The sequence below is a fragment of the Echeneis naucrates genome, chromosome 1, assembly GCF_900963305.1.
Source record: "Echeneis naucrates chromosome 1, fEcheNa1.1, whole genome shotgun sequence".
Lineage (NCBI taxonomy): Eukaryota > Metazoa > Chordata > Actinopteri > Carangiformes > Echeneidae > Echeneis > Echeneis naucrates.
Genome location: NC_042511.1, coordinates 18,503,775 through 18,523,536, shown reverse-complemented (window position 1 = coordinate 18,523,536; position 19,762 = coordinate 18,503,775). Strand labels below are relative to the sequence as shown.

The 19,762-nt window shown below is 40.9% G+C and overlaps 1 protein-coding gene across 4 annotated transcripts in view; it reads right to left on the bottom strand.

Moving 5' to 3' along the window:
- The window catches only part of lef1 (lymphoid enhancer-binding factor 1), a 41,921-nt gene extending 24,020 nt beyond the window's left edge, over positions 1-17,901 (bottom strand). For all 4 annotated transcript variants that reach the window (XR_003840898.1, XM_029505463.1, XM_029505452.1 and 1 more), the window contains exons 1-3: positions 16,880-17,901; positions 14,860-14,926; positions 13,579-13,706 (exon numbers count right to left, since the gene is read on the bottom strand). Coding sequence is in view for 3 of the 4 variants with exons in the window: in XM_029505463.1 (XP_029361323.1) it covers positions 13,579-13,706; positions 14,860-14,926; positions 16,880-17,080 (396 nt within the window). In the remaining variant the exon portion in view is untranslated. The remainder of the gene's footprint in view (positions 1-13,578; positions 13,707-14,859; positions 14,927-16,879) is intronic.
- Between the last annotated feature and the right edge of the window lie 1,861 nt (positions 17,902-19,762).

The window sequence follows — 19,762 nt, the reverse complement described above, 5'->3', positions numbered from 1 at the left end:
CTGAATGATTTGAATTACTCATGCATCAAAAATAATGATGTGCCAAGTGTGTAATATTATAGTTTTAGTGGCTTAATTGCAACATTAATTTATCAGGAAGGAAACTCGTGACACCATCCCAATACAACAGTTACACCCACCTGGACACAATCCATACATTAACATTTGACATCAACACACATCACCAAACACATACCACTGTGTAAAAATGGAATCCACAAACAAGAAACTCAAAAGGCACACAGTATGCTGTAAAATGTGGTTATGGTACACGGTGAAGGGATCAGGCTGCAATAACCACGCATTTAATGAATTTAACACATACATGCTACGTATGAACACAAAGGAGCTATTAACAGCCAAGTTTCCTCTTTCCCAGCACCACCGAGCACCAGTGAATAGGACGACGTGGATTACCCATCACCCTTCAGTTGGCATGAAGTGTGTGCTCGGAGCAAACCAATCATGCTAGCTCCAACACTTGACATTCTGAACGTGCAAAGAAGATAATTTCTGTGAAATATGCCTGCCCCAGCTGAAAAGACTTTATCCGCTTTTTAAAGTGTTCAACTCTTAATTTCTATATGTCGCGGAGCTATTAAAAACTGAGGGAAAAGGAAAAGAACGCCAGAAATGTATCTGTTGCTATTTTTCTTTCCTGCTAAGACACTGATGGTTAAAAAGGAGGAGTGAAAAAGCATGGCTACAATCACCGCGTCATGAAGGAGGTAATAAAAGATTTGATTTAGAGCCTATAGTACAAATTTGGCAAGACTTTAATATCAATGCACATCAGTGGTGGAATTATATTGTGGTATCACACTTTTTTTAAGTAACTGTTGCTCAAATCATTTGTTTGTATGGAAATTATAGGTAAAAAGATATTCATTATGAAGGCTTTCGTATCACAAATGTAAAAAGTTTTGTCTAATAAAATCAATTTTTTTTTTTATTTCTTCTGCTTTGCTGTCAATAAATCCCATGAAAAGGCAAAAAAGCAGCAATGTGTTATTGCTTCTCTCAATACTTTCTGATATTGAAGTCTGCCAAGAAGAAAAGGTCTTTTTATTTCCTAAAACTGCTGAGCACTGTAGTCTTTCCCACAAGTGTTACTTGAAAGGCACAAAGCATTTGCTGGCAACTGTTATTTGTGTAAAAATAAGCATTGGGTATGTTGCTGAGTATTTAAGTCAGCTATACAACATACAGTGTGTGTGTGTGTGTGTGTGTGTGTAATAAACTGTGTGTGAATGTATATGTTCATGATAGTGAAGGAACTTGCCACTTGGTGCAACAGTTTGTTGTGAACAACAATGAAGCTTGGTGAAAGGAGTAGTTGTTGGTGGAATGGAATACACTTAAAGCACCAGTCATCACTGTTACCATTGTCTATGCTGTATCTGCACGCATGGCGCTTGAGGAAATTGAAATATTTCCACTTTCATTGTGATCTGACCACTGTGTAGGACGCGATCATCTCTGAGTGGAGGTCACTTCCTCCACTGTTGAGTTTACGCACAGTGTCTGTGTGGTGGAGGTGTGCTGGGGGGTGGGGCTTCTGCTCTGGCAGCGCCCTGGGCAAAACCGCAGGATGTTCACCTTGCAGCAGGGCACAAGGCTCATTATCACAGTGGGACCTGGTCACATCAAAGGACTGAGGAAAGGGCAAACATTCTGCCTTAGTGCCACTGTCAGCAGGCCTGCGAGCGCACACACGTTCACAAAAGGCAGATCGCGCACACACACTTCAGTACCCACTAGGCATCTATCCCCCCACAAAGAAATGGCTGCTCTCTGCCACACTATCACAGTCATCACTTATCAGTACCAGTATCACAAAAGAGATACAGAGACAGCCACCTGGAATATGTGGACAATGTCAGTGTGTCTAATTGACTTAATATGGGGGTTAAGAGCATTGAGTTGCATCATTGCTTCATCTGACTGATCAGCTGTGAGCTGTGAGCCATGAGGGGAATTGATTACCTTGATACCTTATGTTGAAAATCAACCATTACCAATGTCCACAAACAGAAAATGTTTGTGGACACATTTATTCTTCTTCCTGAATCAATTGGCATCCCTCCCCAGCAGCTATTTATAGCCTCCCCTCTGCTGCAATAACACACTGCATGATTTATCATTAGAAGCCAGCTCTGGTCTGCTGAGTAGTTGCATTCATGCCAGGCAGCACAGGGGTGCCAACATCCACATTCACCAACAACAACACATGAAGTCCCCAAGAGACAAACACAAATAAGAAGCCAGAACAAGCTAACTCTGTGCGGCTAGTGCAGGAAAACCTGAGTACTCTATATAATACCATAGACAGAGAGAGAGAGAAGGTGGAAAATGCACTGCAGAATGATCGGAAAAGTGTTGATGAGTTTCCTTATGCAGGAGCTCCTTATATCCGTCGAACTAGAGCGGATTTGCCTGCTATACCTAGATAGTGCCCCCCCCCCAATCCCCTAGCTTTTGCTCAGGTATTCTGGGTATGAATGGCTGTCAGTTTGGATTTGGGAGCTCAGTGTTGGGGGGGGGGGGGTTTGAGTCTGGTGGGGGTCTTTGTGTGTCTCTACCTGTGGAGACGAGAACCAGAGATGGCAGTCTTCTCACTAAGATCAAGCTAGCTCTGATGCAACAATGCACATTACATCTGCAGAAAAGAAGGGGTAAACACTAGCACTGTGAGCTAGCCGGTGAGAGCTTAACGAAGGCAGGCAGCAGAAGCAGGCTATGGAGGTGCAGCCTTGTTTGCAGCGCAGGGTTTCAATGACACACACTGGGAGAATGTGGATAGGGAGGTGATTTGAATGAAAGCTTCTGCGTGAGCCGTACGGTATTGACCTAGTTTTCTGTCTGTATTTTTCTCAACACTTACACCCACATAATGTGTAAGAATGGAAAGCTTAAAAACATTGATGGGTTAGAACGTCTGTACCATTGATGACTTCATGGGGAAAAAAAGGAAAATGTATGAATTATATAAATTTTCTTGTGATTTGGTTATCTGTGTAGGTTATGTAACATTTTGAGAACTGCGGCTCATGAAAAGCGCTTTTGCCTCAGGTGCTGTATCACCTGCGTCTTTGCTTTGATCTGAACTTTTGACCCCAGACAAATGATCAGCACTTGTCTTGTTTCTACTCAGTACACCTGTTCTCTTACACACACACACACACACACACACACACACACATATATATATATATATATATATATATATATATATATATATATATATATATATATATATATATATATATATATATATATATATATATATATGTATGTATATGTATATATATATATATATATATATATATATATACATACATACATACATACATACATACATACATACATATGTATATGTGTGTGTGTGTAAAAAGAGAGAATAGTTGTTTCATTATGTTACAAATTACAGCATCATTTGTGCTGTGGTTTCAATCATACTAGGTTCAAGTTTCAGTGCTGAGAAGCATTCATGTTTGTGGATCACCCTGCAAACCTTTCGACTCATTCACATTATGGACTGTGCAACAATACCAGTAGCCCACTGTTTGGGTGTGATTCCACGTTTTAAAGGATTAACTGGTAAAGATTACCAACAACTGCCTTTCAGCCTGGAATTAGTCATTAATCAAACCACACATTTTAGGGTTTCTTTCTAGCTGGACGCACACGCCCCTGCTAAGATCTGAATGAAAAACACAAAGCTATTCAAATCTGATCCCCTCCGAACAAATGGCTTTTCTCCATCTCCAGAGAAAAAGGGAACACTCCAAGAACCTCTCCAATGATCTGAATGGTCACATGAAAACTCCACCCCATCAATTAGCTTTGTGGCAGGGTTTTATGGGCTTTAATACAAACAAAACAATGACTGTGTACAACATGGCAACGGACAACGCCTGCTTATTCCTTGATACCTCTAAAGAAATGGTAATAATGAATTTCTGCAGCACAAAAGGACCTTCTTAGGTTCAGGACATATGGTTACAACAACATTATAGGGAACACTCAGGCACCTGATGCCACAAATTTCAATGATAAACCACATAATGAACACACCATGGCTGTAATTCAATTCTTAGCCGGATTTATTCATGGTGAACTGCTGCGATGTTTGAATAGAATCTCATCTGTCAAGCACAAATAGGAGAATAAGAGTTGAATAAACTGCAACATATGCAATAACTTTTCTCATTTGAATTGAGTTTGTTTGTAGGGTTTCAATTTGGACAGAAAATTAACTGGCAACTGCTTGAACCATTAATTTCAGTCATATTCAAATATTGTGTTGTAATGCTTTCTTTTCATTTCACATGTACAGCCAAACACATATACTGTTTCTAAAGTGAAATTTATAAAAAATTATTTGTGATAAAATAAAAGTAGGTTTCAGTATCCAGTGACCATAAATTTACATCTTAAATGCCATTCATTTTAGCTTGAAATCTTACCTCACCAAATTAAACTTTACTCAAATTTTGTTTTATTTCACTATTTAAATAACTGCTAGAGGTTTCTACATTTACGTGCGTGTAGGACAGAGTAAATATTTTCCCTTTACCCCTAGGTTAATATTAAATTGTGTTGTGGACAATCTTGTTCATGAATCTCTGCAGTCATAAGCAGCAGAATCAGTCAGGTATCTGGTCAAACCAGTAAAGAAGTAAAAGTCAAACTTTTTTCCCACTCCATCATTGCATCAGTGTGAAAGGTTTGTCATTGATTGCAATGAGAGAACAAAAGACAATGTAGATATGAGGGTAAGCGGCCATTGTGGACAGACTTCCCTATCCATCATATCAAAAGAAGGGGGTATAGTTGGGGTGGACTGATTTGATGTTTTGATGCATTGTTTGATGAAGGGCAGCTCAACGTCGAGGATGCCTATGTGATGTCTCTCCATTGGAGGAAATGAAAAGCGTCACCTGGTCCCTGAGCTGAGGGTTATGGCTGCTAGTGGATTTAAGGGTGCCTGCTGAGCTGGACGGTGGCTCCATTGTTGAAACATAATCCATTCAGCGTGACCTTTATTTTCTGTTAGGGAAGTGGAGCTGACTCTGTTAGCCTGCCTAGTTAAACAATCACAAAAATTAAGGTGCTGATGAGCTACATTCTATCCTAACAGAATGGTATATTAAATTTATTTAATGTGTACACTCTATGAGGAAAATAAGTGCCTCCCTTTACTAACCAAGCCATCTGATCAAAAGAAACAAGAAGCACAAGTCAAGCTCATCAAATGAACAAACACATTCTTGCTACATATCTTTGTGGGTTTCATCATCCTGCATCAAGTGACTGCTGAGGAGAAAAAAACAAAACAAAAACAAAGGCTTGTTCACATCCCTGTGACATCAGCGTTTACAGACACGACACAGGGGAAGAACCAAATCTGGGGCAACCATATATTTCCAATTAACTGATACAATAATTTGATTTTTTTATTATAATTTTTTTTTTCTTTTTTTTTTTTTTTTCTACAGCACTCCACCTAACCTCAATGTAAATTTTTTTTAAATCCCACACAAAAAAAGGCACAGAAATAAATAACATCATAACACATGCTATCCAGTATTAGTCATGAGTATCAGACTCAAACTAAACTCAGAGTAGGTATAATTGGAATAAAACTCCTCAGTAAACCACAGAAAAAAAGCAGAAGGGTGTAAATTGTTACACTGCTGTGTGTTAAGACACTGAAGCATTTACACAGATCAGACGAACTGCAGCAGCAGGGAAAGAGGAGCATTCAGCTCTGCCGTTTCCCTCTGTGACTTGGGGCTACTGAGTTTTTCTCCAGCCATAGTAAATTGGGCGCCTGGGGCAGGAGCATTGGCCAAGCTTGCATTTCGGAGCCGACTGTGGAGGGCATGAGGGATAGAGATATGGCACTGGAGGGGGGACAGGGAGGTGGACGGGGAGAGGAGGGCTGACTGGAAGCACAGTGGAGGTGACGTTACGCATATGTTTTAACACAATAGAGACTTTGCTCGTTAGCACACTAACTAGCAAGCTCCATGGCAATCAGCACTGTTCAATCTTTCTGTTCTCTCTATCCACCCCGTCATAAATATGGCTACATCTGCAAGTGTAATCACTCCATTGTACTCAGATTTTTTGCTCTGCTGGACAGCAGCATGGCAGCCTGCTTTTCAGCACCTCCCACCCCCCCTCACCCCAATCCCCTCCTTTCCCTCGCCTGTTCCTGGCTACTCCTTTGCTGGTGAAGCTGGTGTGTCCCACAGATTACAGAGCTCTGGTCGCTCAGGTAACAAGAGTCACTAATCTGGCTGGGGTTGAATTACGCATAATTGCCTCAGTACCGTGATTGATTTCAGCCCTGGAAAGGAAAAGACGACGGCTCCCCTCAAAAACACCCCACCACCACCACTGCCTCCCTCCCTGCCTCTCTCCAACACTCATGAGCGGCAGCCAAGACTCTCCATCTAGTAGGAGGCAGGAGGCTTTGAAGAGATCAAAGCCAAGGCCGGGAGCAGTTGCGTGCCCTGGGAATACGGGAGAGAGGCTTTCTGCTCCTCAGCCCTATTTTCTAGCGTCATGTCGGATTGCAGCTGTATTGCATTTCGCCAGTTTTCTTAATGCTCTTGGTTTTGACTTTGACATCAGTGATCCCCTTCGGTTTCTTCAAAAACAAGGGGGGAGGAGAAAAAACTGAAAGTGAACGACGAAGAAAGGAAAGGCGTGAGAGAGAGAAAGAGAGAAGGGGGGAGGAAGGAAAGAAAGGAGCGAGGGTAAAGAGATCTACAGACTGATTTTTATTTTCACAACTCCATAATTGGCCAGTTCAAAGGAGAGGAGGGGAGAATGTAGCATTTGTTTTCAATTCTGCAGCAGATATGAAAGGAGCGACAAACTTTTATGGGTTTCCCAAAAATTAAAGACAGGCAGCTTTTTTCACAGTCAAAGAACAGGGTGTTTTTTATAGCCAAGACCACACAAAACGAAATGATAGCAAAGCCCTCCTCTTTGTCCTCCCACAGAAAATTCACCAGGGCAGCATAGTTCTTGTGTACAGCCATGCATGCGTGTATGCAGAAATGTGAGAGTCTGCATCTAATATCGGCCCAGCGTATGTGTTGGAAACGGTTTGACGAATAGAAAGTAGTTTGATGTTTCATGTGAAAATACAAAAACAGGCATGAAGAAGGAGTGCAAGCTATATCCATCTATTAATTTAACAGCTTGGCTAATAAAGCCTGGTAGCAAGAAGGCACCCTTTGTACTGTAACTATGTAGGCCCTATACCAACCTCCTACACTGGGGACCATTAATATTTCAACGCTGTCAGATACACATTGCATGTGAGCCACTTTAGCACTCACACCCACAGCAGAAAGAAATAATGAGCTTCTGAAAAAGCAAAAGAGGAGGAGGGAGGGCGAGAGCGCACCACAGACTGACCAACTTCATACTACAGAGCAACTATTGATCATAGCTCAGATTTTGGGTTGGACAAAGTGAGGCCTGTTTGAGCTTCTCTGAAGTCTGGACACAGCCGGCAGGATTTGCACCCATGTTTCACTCCTGTGGTCCTATTGTTCACTTGCCGCAGACCACTGCTATATAGGCCTACAAACTATCAGTATGTGGTCAATAAAGCTATTCATAATTTTACTCATGTTACAGCTGTATCGGGGAACAGAAAAGTACTGTGATCATGATTTTAAAGGCTACTGCATCCCGTTTCAAACATGTCTTAAGACTGAAACGGGTGAATTAATTGGAGTTGATTTTTAGCTGGCAACCACGCAATGACAACAATGATAAAACTAGGTTTGACTTTCTCTTTTTAAAATATATTTTGTATGAGGTGCAGGTCTGGGTCCTAAAAGCCAGCTAATACAATCTTTGCCACAACAACTTCGTCATAACAATGCCAAGGGTGACGGCAGTTACACAACTAAATGACAAAAACCCACTTGACTCATGCACACACCACCCTCTCGTCTCCATTTCTGATCCACCCTTACAGGAAGTCCACACCCAGGCCATTCAAACAGATCTGGAAATAAGGGACAACATTCGTAAGGCCTTCTCACTGAGGCCTGGAGATCAGTGGCGGGCTGATGGTGAAGAGTGAAGCCCACTGAGCAGGTGTTTTTGGCTTGAGCAGCAGCCAGTCCATGGAAGCCTGACTCACTGGCTCCAGGCAGCACTGCTTGATTCGTTAAGCTTTATCCAATTCAGTGGGTGGATGGGGAGCAGAGAAACTGTCATCATCTACGAGTATTGAACTTGAAGCAGTAACATGCCCAAAATAAACAGCAACATGGGTGAAGTATGTGCCTGGATGTCATGCTCAAACATGACCATCCCAATTGCTCTCCTTGGGCTTATAGAAACATCTCAAAATTTTATATCTCTTAATTTTTCATCCAAGTCATTCATTTCTACACTGGTTAAGAGGACTTCTGACTTCTGGATTATTTTTCAATAATATGGCACAGCTAAAAATTGGTACTTTTAATTTGTAGGACAGAATTAAGCATAGCTTGAAATTCAAATCCAAATAAAAAACAATTTTGTCATCTTAACAAAGAAACCCCTTTTTACACTCAAATCAAATCACAAATCACTCAACATTCATTTCCTCTGGCAAGCTGTCCCAAAACCTTAACTGTGATTGTGTTATAATTGGTTCTCAACTTACACCACAATGCATATCTTTTCGTCCTGTTGGAGAATCACTCTGCTGAGCACCATTAAACAAGATGAAACACACTGATAAGGTGATTGCAACCACATGGTGTCATTAGTGGCATGCATATGGAGCAAATGTGTCAACCAGCATCAGCATACAGTGGAGGACAAGAAGAAACCTTGGCGTTAATGGCTCTGTTTATAAAATAACGAGGCGCAGCAATACTACAAAGAGCCAGAGATGTCAAGTGTTTCTTCTTTGTGAGGTCTATGGGGCTGTCCTTCATGTGTACACGTACACAGACACTTCACTGTTTGATAGAGCTGCACAGCAGATGCAGCAGTCACCAATGTCCGCATGGCTCTTTGATACATACATTGCCTGCCTGATGAAATTATGAATTTAGTGTATACATAGGGCATAAAACAATGCAACTACTCCTTTTTTTTTTTTTTTTTTTTTTTTTTACAGTTACTGTATTACCGTATTAAATTAAAGTATTCTTTGATTCAATTGTACACGTACCCTGTACTCTGCTAAAGACAACTTAAAGAAAATAAGCTGACAGTGAGATGATCATATAGAGTTCAGCTGCTTCAAGGAAAATGTTAAATTCAAGTCTAATAAACTTAAAACAGCATATCCACCCTGTAGTGACACCTCAAGTAAAAAAAAAAATAAAAAAAAAAATAAATAAAAACTACACAAGGTGCCATAAGCTTCAATCTAGTAAATTATGTGTGTACATGGAAGGCTTGTGGTAAATGGAGTGTTCTCTTTAACAGGGATATTCCATGGTAGTGCTGGGGGCATGAGCTCAGGACAAACATGGCACTGAGGGACACCAGAGCAGTCCTACCAAATCCCGTTAGGTAAGCCTGGGTTAGTGATTCCACGCTGCGAGACACTGGCTAGCAGATCCGTCACGTTCCCACTACATCAAAGGAAAATGCAGCACTACACCCCTCCTCCACACACACACACACACACAGACACACAGACACACAGACACACACACACACACAAAACAGAGACAGACACCCTCTTCTTCACCATGAGGATCTGCAATTGAGGGTCCAAAGGGGAAAAAAGAGCACAAAGCAAAGGAGACGGCGCTATCGCTCTAAACTCCCTCCTACCACAGTAGCAAAAATTAGCTTTAAAGGAAAAAAAATAAATAAATCAATAAAAAAAAAATAAATCAATAAAAAATTGGGGGGTGAAAAAAAAAAAAACATTCTATTCATTTCTCTCTTCAAGATCACAATTGTAAGACTGTTCTTAAACAGCTGAACATCACTAACACATCATTACACTTAGGTGGAAATCTTGAAATTTATCTCTGCAATATCAACATTTTAGAGCCAGGAATACACAATAGCGCGTTTTTATCTTGTCAGCGATGGCTTCAAGAGTTTATTCAGGGGGGGGTTGGGTCAGATGTCTTTAGCTCAGGGCTTGTAGGATATTTTTAAACCCATGGAGGATCATGTAAGACAGGAGTTTTGTGGTTTTAACAAGGGGGGGTGGAGGGGTGTTTATGAGACAACAGTGACGTGCTCCAAGAATGGATTCCAGGTCATTTAAAAATATGTCCTGCTCATCACATGCATGTTGATCTTAATATAGAAACTGTCATCTCCAAATCCTGACTTGAATTTGGGAGGCTGGAGGGCCACTTAATGATAGATACAACACAGCCCATCAAAGTACTGAACTTTTATCCTTCTGCACATCAAACCTTGAGTGATGACATCCCAGATGCTTTGAAGATCATACTTCACAACCACTACAGGACATATTATGATGATTCTCACCAAGATCAGAAAACCATGTTTATAAAAGAAGGAGGTAAAAATTGCTACTTCTCTTCACAATATCTAATTCATCTTAAAACCCTAAGGGCTGGCAATGATGGAGAGAGACAGAGGAGCTAGCACAATTGCAGTCAATTGACCAGGTTATTGTCTGCATTTTCCTCAGTTTTCCTATGAATATGTATTTCCTTAATCCAAATAAATTAACAGAATAATAACACAACATGATTTCTTCTGAGTCTATTTTCAACCATATATGTTAAACATGGCCTTTAGTAAATCTGCATGTGGTTGAATGAACTGAGTCAAAATGATCGTCTCTTTTAATGGCACGCAATAAGGTGCCAGTTCCAACTAACACGATGCCCAATGGCACATAATAATGAAATGTCTTGACTGAACTTTTCGCCGACAGACTATACACCCCAAAAACAGCTACAGCATTACATAAATATCAGCACATTTATAAAAACATCGGTGATGTCTTGAAGTGGTCAGCATTGTTTAAAATCCACCTTAACCATACAGTAAACGAAACTGAACGCAATTAGGGAATCTTCACATCAGAATCTCAGCTCTTGTGGCAGAGGCAACCCATCAGGCTGGAAGCACTGAAATCTGCTGACAATCAGCAACTCCCCAACAGCTCCATCATGACTGGACGGCATCTGCAGGAATGTCATGGTCAATGGAAATCAATCTAAACTACTGGGATTGGGGGTGGCAGTGGGGCTAGGGATGGAAGAGAATGAAAGAGAGAATGTGCCTTTGATCTCAGTGAAAACCGATCCCAGGCCTGCAGATACTGTAGCTGCAAGGGCCAGCAGCAGAGGCAGCAATCTGACATCAGTGAAAAAGCCAGAGGAATTGTGTTCTGTGACCCTTCCACCAAGACTTGGCTCTTTTTATTGGATAAGTGAGAGAAATGTATATGAAATGACTACCGTTTTATTGAAGACAGGGTGAGGGGCAAAATTGAGTGAAAAAAAAAGCAGCCATGTTAAATGAAATGAAAGTCGGGCATTAAAAGTTTTTGGCACGGAGTAGGTGGCCTAACTGCCTGGCCTAATTCATCTGCAGCGAGGGGTAATTTCCACTCATACACTCAGCTGGTCTCTACAGGTTTTTGAGTGACTTCGATGGGAATAAATGATAAAATCGACCAGAATACAAGCCATAAAAAGACTCTGGAACGCATCACATCCTCAAGACAGCTATTGAACAGAAGAGGCTGAATCATGAGGTAATCGTGATCAAGTTTTTTTCCAAAATTTACTTTCACCCTCTACAATGTTGGCAGACAAGAAGCGATGCAATTTCAACATCATTTCATGATAGAGTTGCGTATGAATGAACCTCCTTTAGACACAGCATGTGGCATCTGCCCCCGACAATCACATCTGACTCCCAAAGCTGATTCATATAGCAACACAGGACTCAAATTTCAAAACCTTACCCTGATGAAACTAACTCATAGGCTCTGCAAAAGTACAAACAACCCAGGACTTCTGCTTCCTCTGTAACATGTGTGAAAGTTTCCTGTATGGAGGCACCAAACCATAGCCAGACTGAGACTGGTTGTCTTTTCCTAGTGTGATAGAGAGATGTGGACAAAACAGGATTAGAGTAGACAGCTGCTGGTGTGCCCTGGGTTTTATGTCTGTCTTGAGAGGAGAAATTTACAAACGGGACAGACACAGGAAGCCGCCAGTGAGAGACCTGCAGCTGGCCTGAAATTAATACCGTCACAGGGACGTTTTCACCAACAATGCACACCAACCCTGGCCAGAGCTAAAAACTCCTCTGTAAGGCAGCCTCAGTGATATGACACTACCTTCAGGCCTCCCTCAGTCATGCTGGCCTAATTAGAGGGCTTACTTGGATCGTGTAGACATGCATCAGCCAAGAATTTAACACAATGAGAAATGCTTTATATCACATGCTAATCTGCAGCATTTGATTCACATACAGTTGTCACATATAGTTGTCAGCACTGTTGACTCGCTAACAAAGTGCAAAAACTGTATAGAGATACTATGCAAAGTAAAAAAAATAATGATTACAAATGTACACAACTACAGCATTTAATGATTGTGTTGTTTAGTTTATATAAAATGTAACTTTGATGTGAGAAAGTCAAGAAATGTCAGCATGCATGATTCCTTTGTTCATCTATGCCTTAATTCATTTTAATACCCAATTTACAAATTTAGCTGTGACTCTATCAAAATTAAACAAATTATTAACAGGGACAGTTTGCTCATAGAATCTTAAACATTGTTGGTATGTTTGTGAAATCAACGCAACTATTTAATAATTGCTGCCCAAAATGTTTCTAAAGCTCAATGACCTAACCAGCACTTACTATTCATCTTATAATAGTAATTGAGAGAAGAAAACAAATTGTTTTGCAATTTATACTGAATTGGTAAAACTGTGAACAATGAAGATTGAAGCTCAGTACAGGTGCTAGGTTTATAAAACCTTTCTAGATTGAATGAATCTTTGATAAAAATTTAATCTGCTTTTCTGATTTTTGTTTACTGTGAAAAAAATCTAGTACCATCAATAACAATTATTATTAAAGTAATGTTTTCAAAGTTTGACAGTGCAATTCTACAGTCATGTTCTCAGTCCAAGCCAGTGAGCTGGTAAAGCAACAGGTTGTCTCTTCAGTTTACATCCTCTATGTTACAATATGGGAGATTACAGTACGTGGGATTAGTAAGAGTGTTTCCAAACAACACCCATCTTGTAAAACTCTATTATCTGATGTTTGCCAAAAATTGGATTTAACTTGATCTGATTTCTGATTTCCAACTCTCCAGCACATGTTGATAACAAAGCATGCATGTTGTTTCAGTCCAGGAGTTGCAGCATCACTTCTCTACCTTGACCACAGTTAAATAGAAAGCATCTTATCTTTATATCATGAATCAATGAATGCTCTTTCAGAGACTTTTTTTGTCACCTCAAAATAAAATTGCCTGTGATTTATTCTCAGACCAATGACTGGTCAAAATTTGGTTCCACTAAATATTATATAATTGCCATGGAAAATTATGAAAGACAGGTACTGACCGTTCTGGGCATTGGTGGTGAGAGGGAGCCATTGTTCATGTAGGAATCATTGTTCATGTTACTCATCATGATGTAACCTGGGTAGCCAGCGTATGGATGGCCTTTGCTGTACATGTCTTGATGCTTTCCTGGTTACAACAGCGGGGAAAAATATGGGTCAGTTTGTTGTGCATTTGCATAGAGAACATTCACAACCAGCATTTATCACCCCCCCAGTGTGGCTTCAAACTCAGGCAAATCTTAAAGACAGTTCTGCTTCTGCTTGTTTTGATGCCGTAATGGTATCGCTGTCATTCACTTTAACCCGTGCCCTATTTCGCCTCAGCCTTTTCTATGTGCCCTTTCTTCCTGTCTTGGAGAGGAGGGTTGCATTATACAGAGGAACAATGGAGCCCCTCTGTGCCAATTAGCACCAATTAGAAGAACATACAGACTGTGTCAAAACAGGAGACGCCCCAACTGCTTGTCTATGCCTTTGACCTGTGAGTGGGAGCTTTATACAAGAGGCCTAAATACAACGCCACTCAACTTGCAAGCTGCGTAATAAGGCCGGGGGTGGGGGAGGTTGGGGTATAAAGACTGATGGCAACATGGATCTTACTGTGAAGAAAGCCAGTGTTTGGTTTGAGGGTATCCTTTTCTGGAGTGAAAGGGGAACAAAGAGGAGACACACTCTTCCACAAAGCACTTTAATGATGACCTGCAGCAGTGGGGTCAGACTACAATAGCCAGAGAGCAATAAGCCCAGAGCGACAGCAGCATGTTGCATGTGGGGAAATAACTTAGTGGGAGTAAACGCATAATAAGAAGCACAGGATCCAATTTTTATCTTCGTTTGTAATTGTGAGCCTGTGCCACATTTACCATAGTGATCATTCCTGAATTAAAGCATGAGGAAATTAAGGAGGTATAACCATCTTCCTTTCACTAGGTATTCTTTGTTTTGCCATTTCTGCAGACACCCTCATCTAGGAGGGAGGTAGCAGGTAACTATGTCCATGAGGGTATAGCATGACAAGACCTGACTAGACTTGGATCAGAGATTATCTGTCTGAGGGCAGTAGAAACAGGCTCTGATAAGAAAAGGACCGGCAGTGCAACAGTGTGATCACTTCTGTTTCGGGGAAAGCAAGGAGGTACGCTTTAACACTTACTTCAACTTCACAGGCTGCATCGCATTATTCTGAATATCTGGGGTTTTATTACAGCAAATGGCACAAGGATCCTAACATAGTGTACAAATTGATTTAACAAGCACTTGCAGAAAGCTGTTTCACTTACCATCTTCCGGATGGTCTCTGTGTTTTTCATGATACGAATCTTGTGGTATTTGGGACTGTCTAGTTGCCTGGAATAAAAAAAAAAAAAGAAAAAAAAAAAAAAAACATTTGAAAAAGGAAGAATGATGCTAAAATCAATTAGCGGGGCCTTCTAATGCAGTTACACAGGCAGGCATGGTGATACAGTCAGACATTCACAAACAGTACTGGGACAAATGCTGTCCCTTTGCTTGTCACCAAAGCAGAACAAGCTCACACACACTACTATCTAAGGAGGGGTGATGGAGCAGCCTACATCAAAGCTTCACAAGAACCACTTAATTAAGCTTCATGTCCTTAAGGAGCTTACAAATTAACTTGTTTTCAATTCTATAGGTCCACTTTCATTTTCATCTCCCAGTTTAAGTCACCTTCTAAATTAAAATAAATAGAATACATTTGTGTTATAAACTAAATGCCTCTGTGGAAAGTTAAATAAAACCATCCATAAAAACAGAAAATGGCTCGTACAGTTTTTACTTCAAAGAAAAGAACAAAACAGAAAAATTTCCAGCACTTCACACATCCATTTCCGCTCTCTTCTTGAATCTGAATGGCGAAGAGGACATTTTTTTGGTGAGTTCAGACCCCTCAGGATGGATTCAAGCTGAGCGAGGGACCTTCACTGGATTCCTAATTAACATTCAGCCTCTGTCTCAAGCGTCTCTAGGACATTTGGTGGTGAATGCGTACAGTCTCGTTGAAGATGTACCCAAAATTTCATTAACACTGCGGTTAATGACAAAAACAGCCAACTAACTTTGTAGTAGAGAAGCTGCAGCCTGCATCACAGGGTTCGTGCACTGGGTAGACAGGATGATAATGATGAGGAATATTTAAATGTGATGTTGCATATATGCTCTGTGTCTTTTTGTATGTTAATAAAATGCACATACCAAATGTAAAGTAGGAGAGTAATAATTTTAGAAACATTAAAAATTCATCATTATAAATACCTCTATTGAGATTTCACATGCATTTACATAGACAATGAATTCAACACATTTATACATTTAAGAATTACTTTCTTTTATCTTAATATTCTTCATTAATATCGGATCTGTGAGAATGAGCAAAAAACAATTCCAAGTCGAAATACCTTTAATATATTTTTTTATTTGAAAAACCTGCAAGAATAATTTATGGCCACCAGTGAATGAATGTGATGTTGATAATATAGTATGCGGACAACAAAAAATATGCAAAGATCAAATCCCGATTGCAAAATAATTGGTTGGTGTCCTTTTGTTTAGCTTGTATTTTGCAAGCTTTGATCCCTGAAATAAATTAATAATCTTGTTTGTCAATAGCTTTTGCTCAACAGATTCGTGTGCTGGTGTTTACAGCTGCTGAAGGTGACAGTGCACCAAAGCAAACACAGCTGCTAGCCTACTTCTCACAGGCACCACACAAGGCCTCAATTCTTGCCACTAAATATATATACATATTTTTTACATGCAAATTTCACTTTGAATTCATGAAATTTAAGTGACAGTGGGTCAGTACATTTTGTTTTTTTAACATCTCCAGGCAGATCACCGAGTCTTTAGGATGGGGGGATTTTGAAGGAACATCTGCAAGACAGACCAAGGTCTGTAGACTTTTAATTGCATCACTAGAAGATACTGATTTTCAATTAAAAAAAACAAAAAACATTGTGGCAGAGGATGAAAAATCTGTCTGATCTCAGTTTGGCAATAACATAAATAAACGATATAAAATTAAGAAAACTGCAGGCCCTCCAAAGACAAAAAGGAAATTTGGCCACTGTTGTTAATTTCCCTTCAGTGTAGCCTATTCATCTTTTTGAATGGCAAACACATTCAATATCAAAGTGCAAGCAAAATGAAAACCAGGTCTGTCCACAGCTGAAAGGGGATAAAAACGAGTCTGTTCTCAGGTTCTTTTCCTCTGATGGAGTTCACAGCAGATACCCACCTTCCTCCTCAGCCAGCACCTGAGTGAAAACACGGATTACTCACATCGTGGCTGTTGCTGTTGGGGCTGCTCTCTGACTCGTTGACCAGAGATGACTTGATATCCGCCAGGTCTCCCTCCTCCTCCGAGTGGCTGAGCTCGGCGAAGATCTGCTCCTTCTGCGGGTCCCCCTCGTCTTTGAACGGGATCATTTCGTCCGTAGCGCACAGCTCCGGGTCCCCGCCGCCGCCTGATAACTGTGGCATTTTGATTTATATATATACGCTGTTTGTTTGTTTTGAAGTTTGTGTTTGGTCAAATTCTTTACTGTGTTTCTAGCATACACGCCACAACTGTCCGGAACGGAAGGGGGAAAACTCCCACCGAAATCCCTCGAAACAGATAAAGCGTCCCCCTCGGTCTCACCGACAGTGACGGGAAGGAAGGAGCGGCGGAGCAGAACACGCTGCCGGTGGGCTGCCGGTGAGCTGCCGGTGGAGCAGCAGATGGAATGTGTCTGTTCGTCGGCGTCCTCTATCTAAAACAGAGTCAAACTCAGACCCGGAAAACTTGAGGGTCGCGTCAGTGTCATGAGGGCAAAAAAATGAATATGTATTAATAAAATAAAAAAGAGAGAAGTTAAAACCACGAGTTAAAATCTCATCACTAGTTTTTCAGTCAAGTGACGGCGGATACGGTCCAGCAAAAAAACCCCAAAATGACTTAAGTGCATTTAGCCTAAAAACGTGGGAGAAAATATTTCCTCGGTGGATCCAAGTGAAGAGGGTTTGACTCGTCCTTGAATGTGAAGGAAAACAACTTCACAAAAAAATAAAATAAAAAATACACACACACACACACACCGGGATGAAAAGGTAAAAAACAACAACTGATGGATGTGCAAGTGGAAGAAAACAGTTTGAACTCTTAGAGACAACAGGCTGGGCGGTGAGGCGCTTTCATGCGAACAGATACATCCTCTCTGCAGGTCGGATTAAAACAAAAAGTCATAAAACAATCACCCAAAAAAAGGAGAAGGTAGAGCGGAAAGACGCCGTGGACCGACTTCCCACTGCTGCCGCACCGCTTCCACAGTGTAAACTAACCAGTGTGTGTTGGTAATGTAGCTGTGCTCCCTCCTCCCTCTCTCTCTCTCTCTCCCTCTTAGTCACTGGGAGGAAGGAGAGATGAAAGGGAAGCCGAGCTCTGATTGACACCGCACCGATTGACACTCCTCCTGAGAGAGATTTATACACAGCTCACAGCGAACGGGTAGACAGGAGAAGAAGAGGGGAGGCAGGCACACGCGCTGCTTGTGATGGGTGAAAACTATCTCAATAAATAAAAGTTATCTGAAAAACTGAGCCACGATCGAGTTGGAAGAAGTAAATCAAAACGAGAGAAAAAGGCTGTACCGCTTTTTCCGAAACACCCAGAGTTCACATTTTACATTTTTACCCAAAAGAGGGTCACTACGGGCCCGGCCTTCTCTTTAATTCATTCTCTTATTTGTGTATTTATTTAGTAAAATTCGGGGCAATATGGGCGTGTCTGTTTTTTTACTCATGGAATTGATATATATGATATATAGGCCTATCGAATGTATGCTTCAGCTTTTTCTAGTTCCTTTTCATTTAGGGCGAATGTTAAATTTAGAACTATTATGCTATTCAACAAAATTAAATATTTGAGTCTAAACTTACCACCATGACGATTCATCCAAATGCGTTGATTAACGAAATAATAATCAGTCAGTAAACCTTTGCATGTAAAATATTTTTACACTCATGTGATCCATTATTCTTCATATTTAAAATGGAGGATAAATAAAGATCACATTCATTTATTATTAGCACATAGGATTCACATTATTAAAAACGTTTTCGACGGATATTGGGTGTGGGGGGGCCACAGACATAGAATAAATAAATTAGGTCATTAATTAAAAATGAAATAGTCAATTTAAAAGAAAAGAACACAGGGCTGGAATATTTCAGGGGAAATGCAAGAAAAAGAAAAATGGCAAGTAAACAAAAATGAATTAAAAAAAAAAGTGCAAGCAGCGTGCTTTTTCCGTCTGTCTGAGCAGTGAGAGATTGCGTGAGAATCAAAACCAGGATAGGGAGGCAGATCTTTATAAAGCGGGGGGTAAACGGGGCGGAGCAGCGGCTCCCTTTGATCTCGAGGCGGCTGGCTCTTTCATCCCCGACTCCCTCAGCCTGCCCCCCCCCCCCGCCTTTGTATGACTAAATTTGGTCCGAGTGTGGAGCCGGGCCAACATTTCCACGTGTGCGTTCGTCCCAGCTGAAAGAGAGCGAGAGAGAGATAGACAGGGAGAATGAGAGAGAGAGAGGGGGTTCTCTTCCGGGTAAGGAGACGGAGAAAAAAAAAGAGAAAAGATCAAACGCTCTGAGGTTTTGGACGCGGAGTGTGGATTCAAAAGAGCCGAGACTGGCTGCATTCCGGAGTATAAAGCGGAAAGCGCGCGCACCCTCACGCGCCCTCAGACCCGTGTGCGCACGAGCACGCACGCACGCCAGACACAGGCAGCAACACGCGCGATAAGTCACAGCTCCAATAGAGAGAGTTAATTAAAAAGATTTCACACAGGCAGACCCAAACAACCCAAAACCTTTTCATTTACAAAAGCTTTTAACATTATATTTCATGTTTGCAACTAAAAAAACGTGATGTCACACAAGGGCTGAACTCTGGCTGTTTTCCTTACCATTCTGGGAAGTGTCGGTTCAGCTTCATTACAGTGTTTCTTTAATTTAATTAGCCGCCACTTTTTTTTCTGGCACAATTTGAAATGATATTTTCTACACCCGCCACCACCCTAAACCACGCTAATAGGAAGAACCTCTTTCTCTGTAAACATGTTTTTCTTGGATTTTTCAGCATTCACCTTAAATATGTTTTTAAATCATAAAAGTATGAAAGGGGGA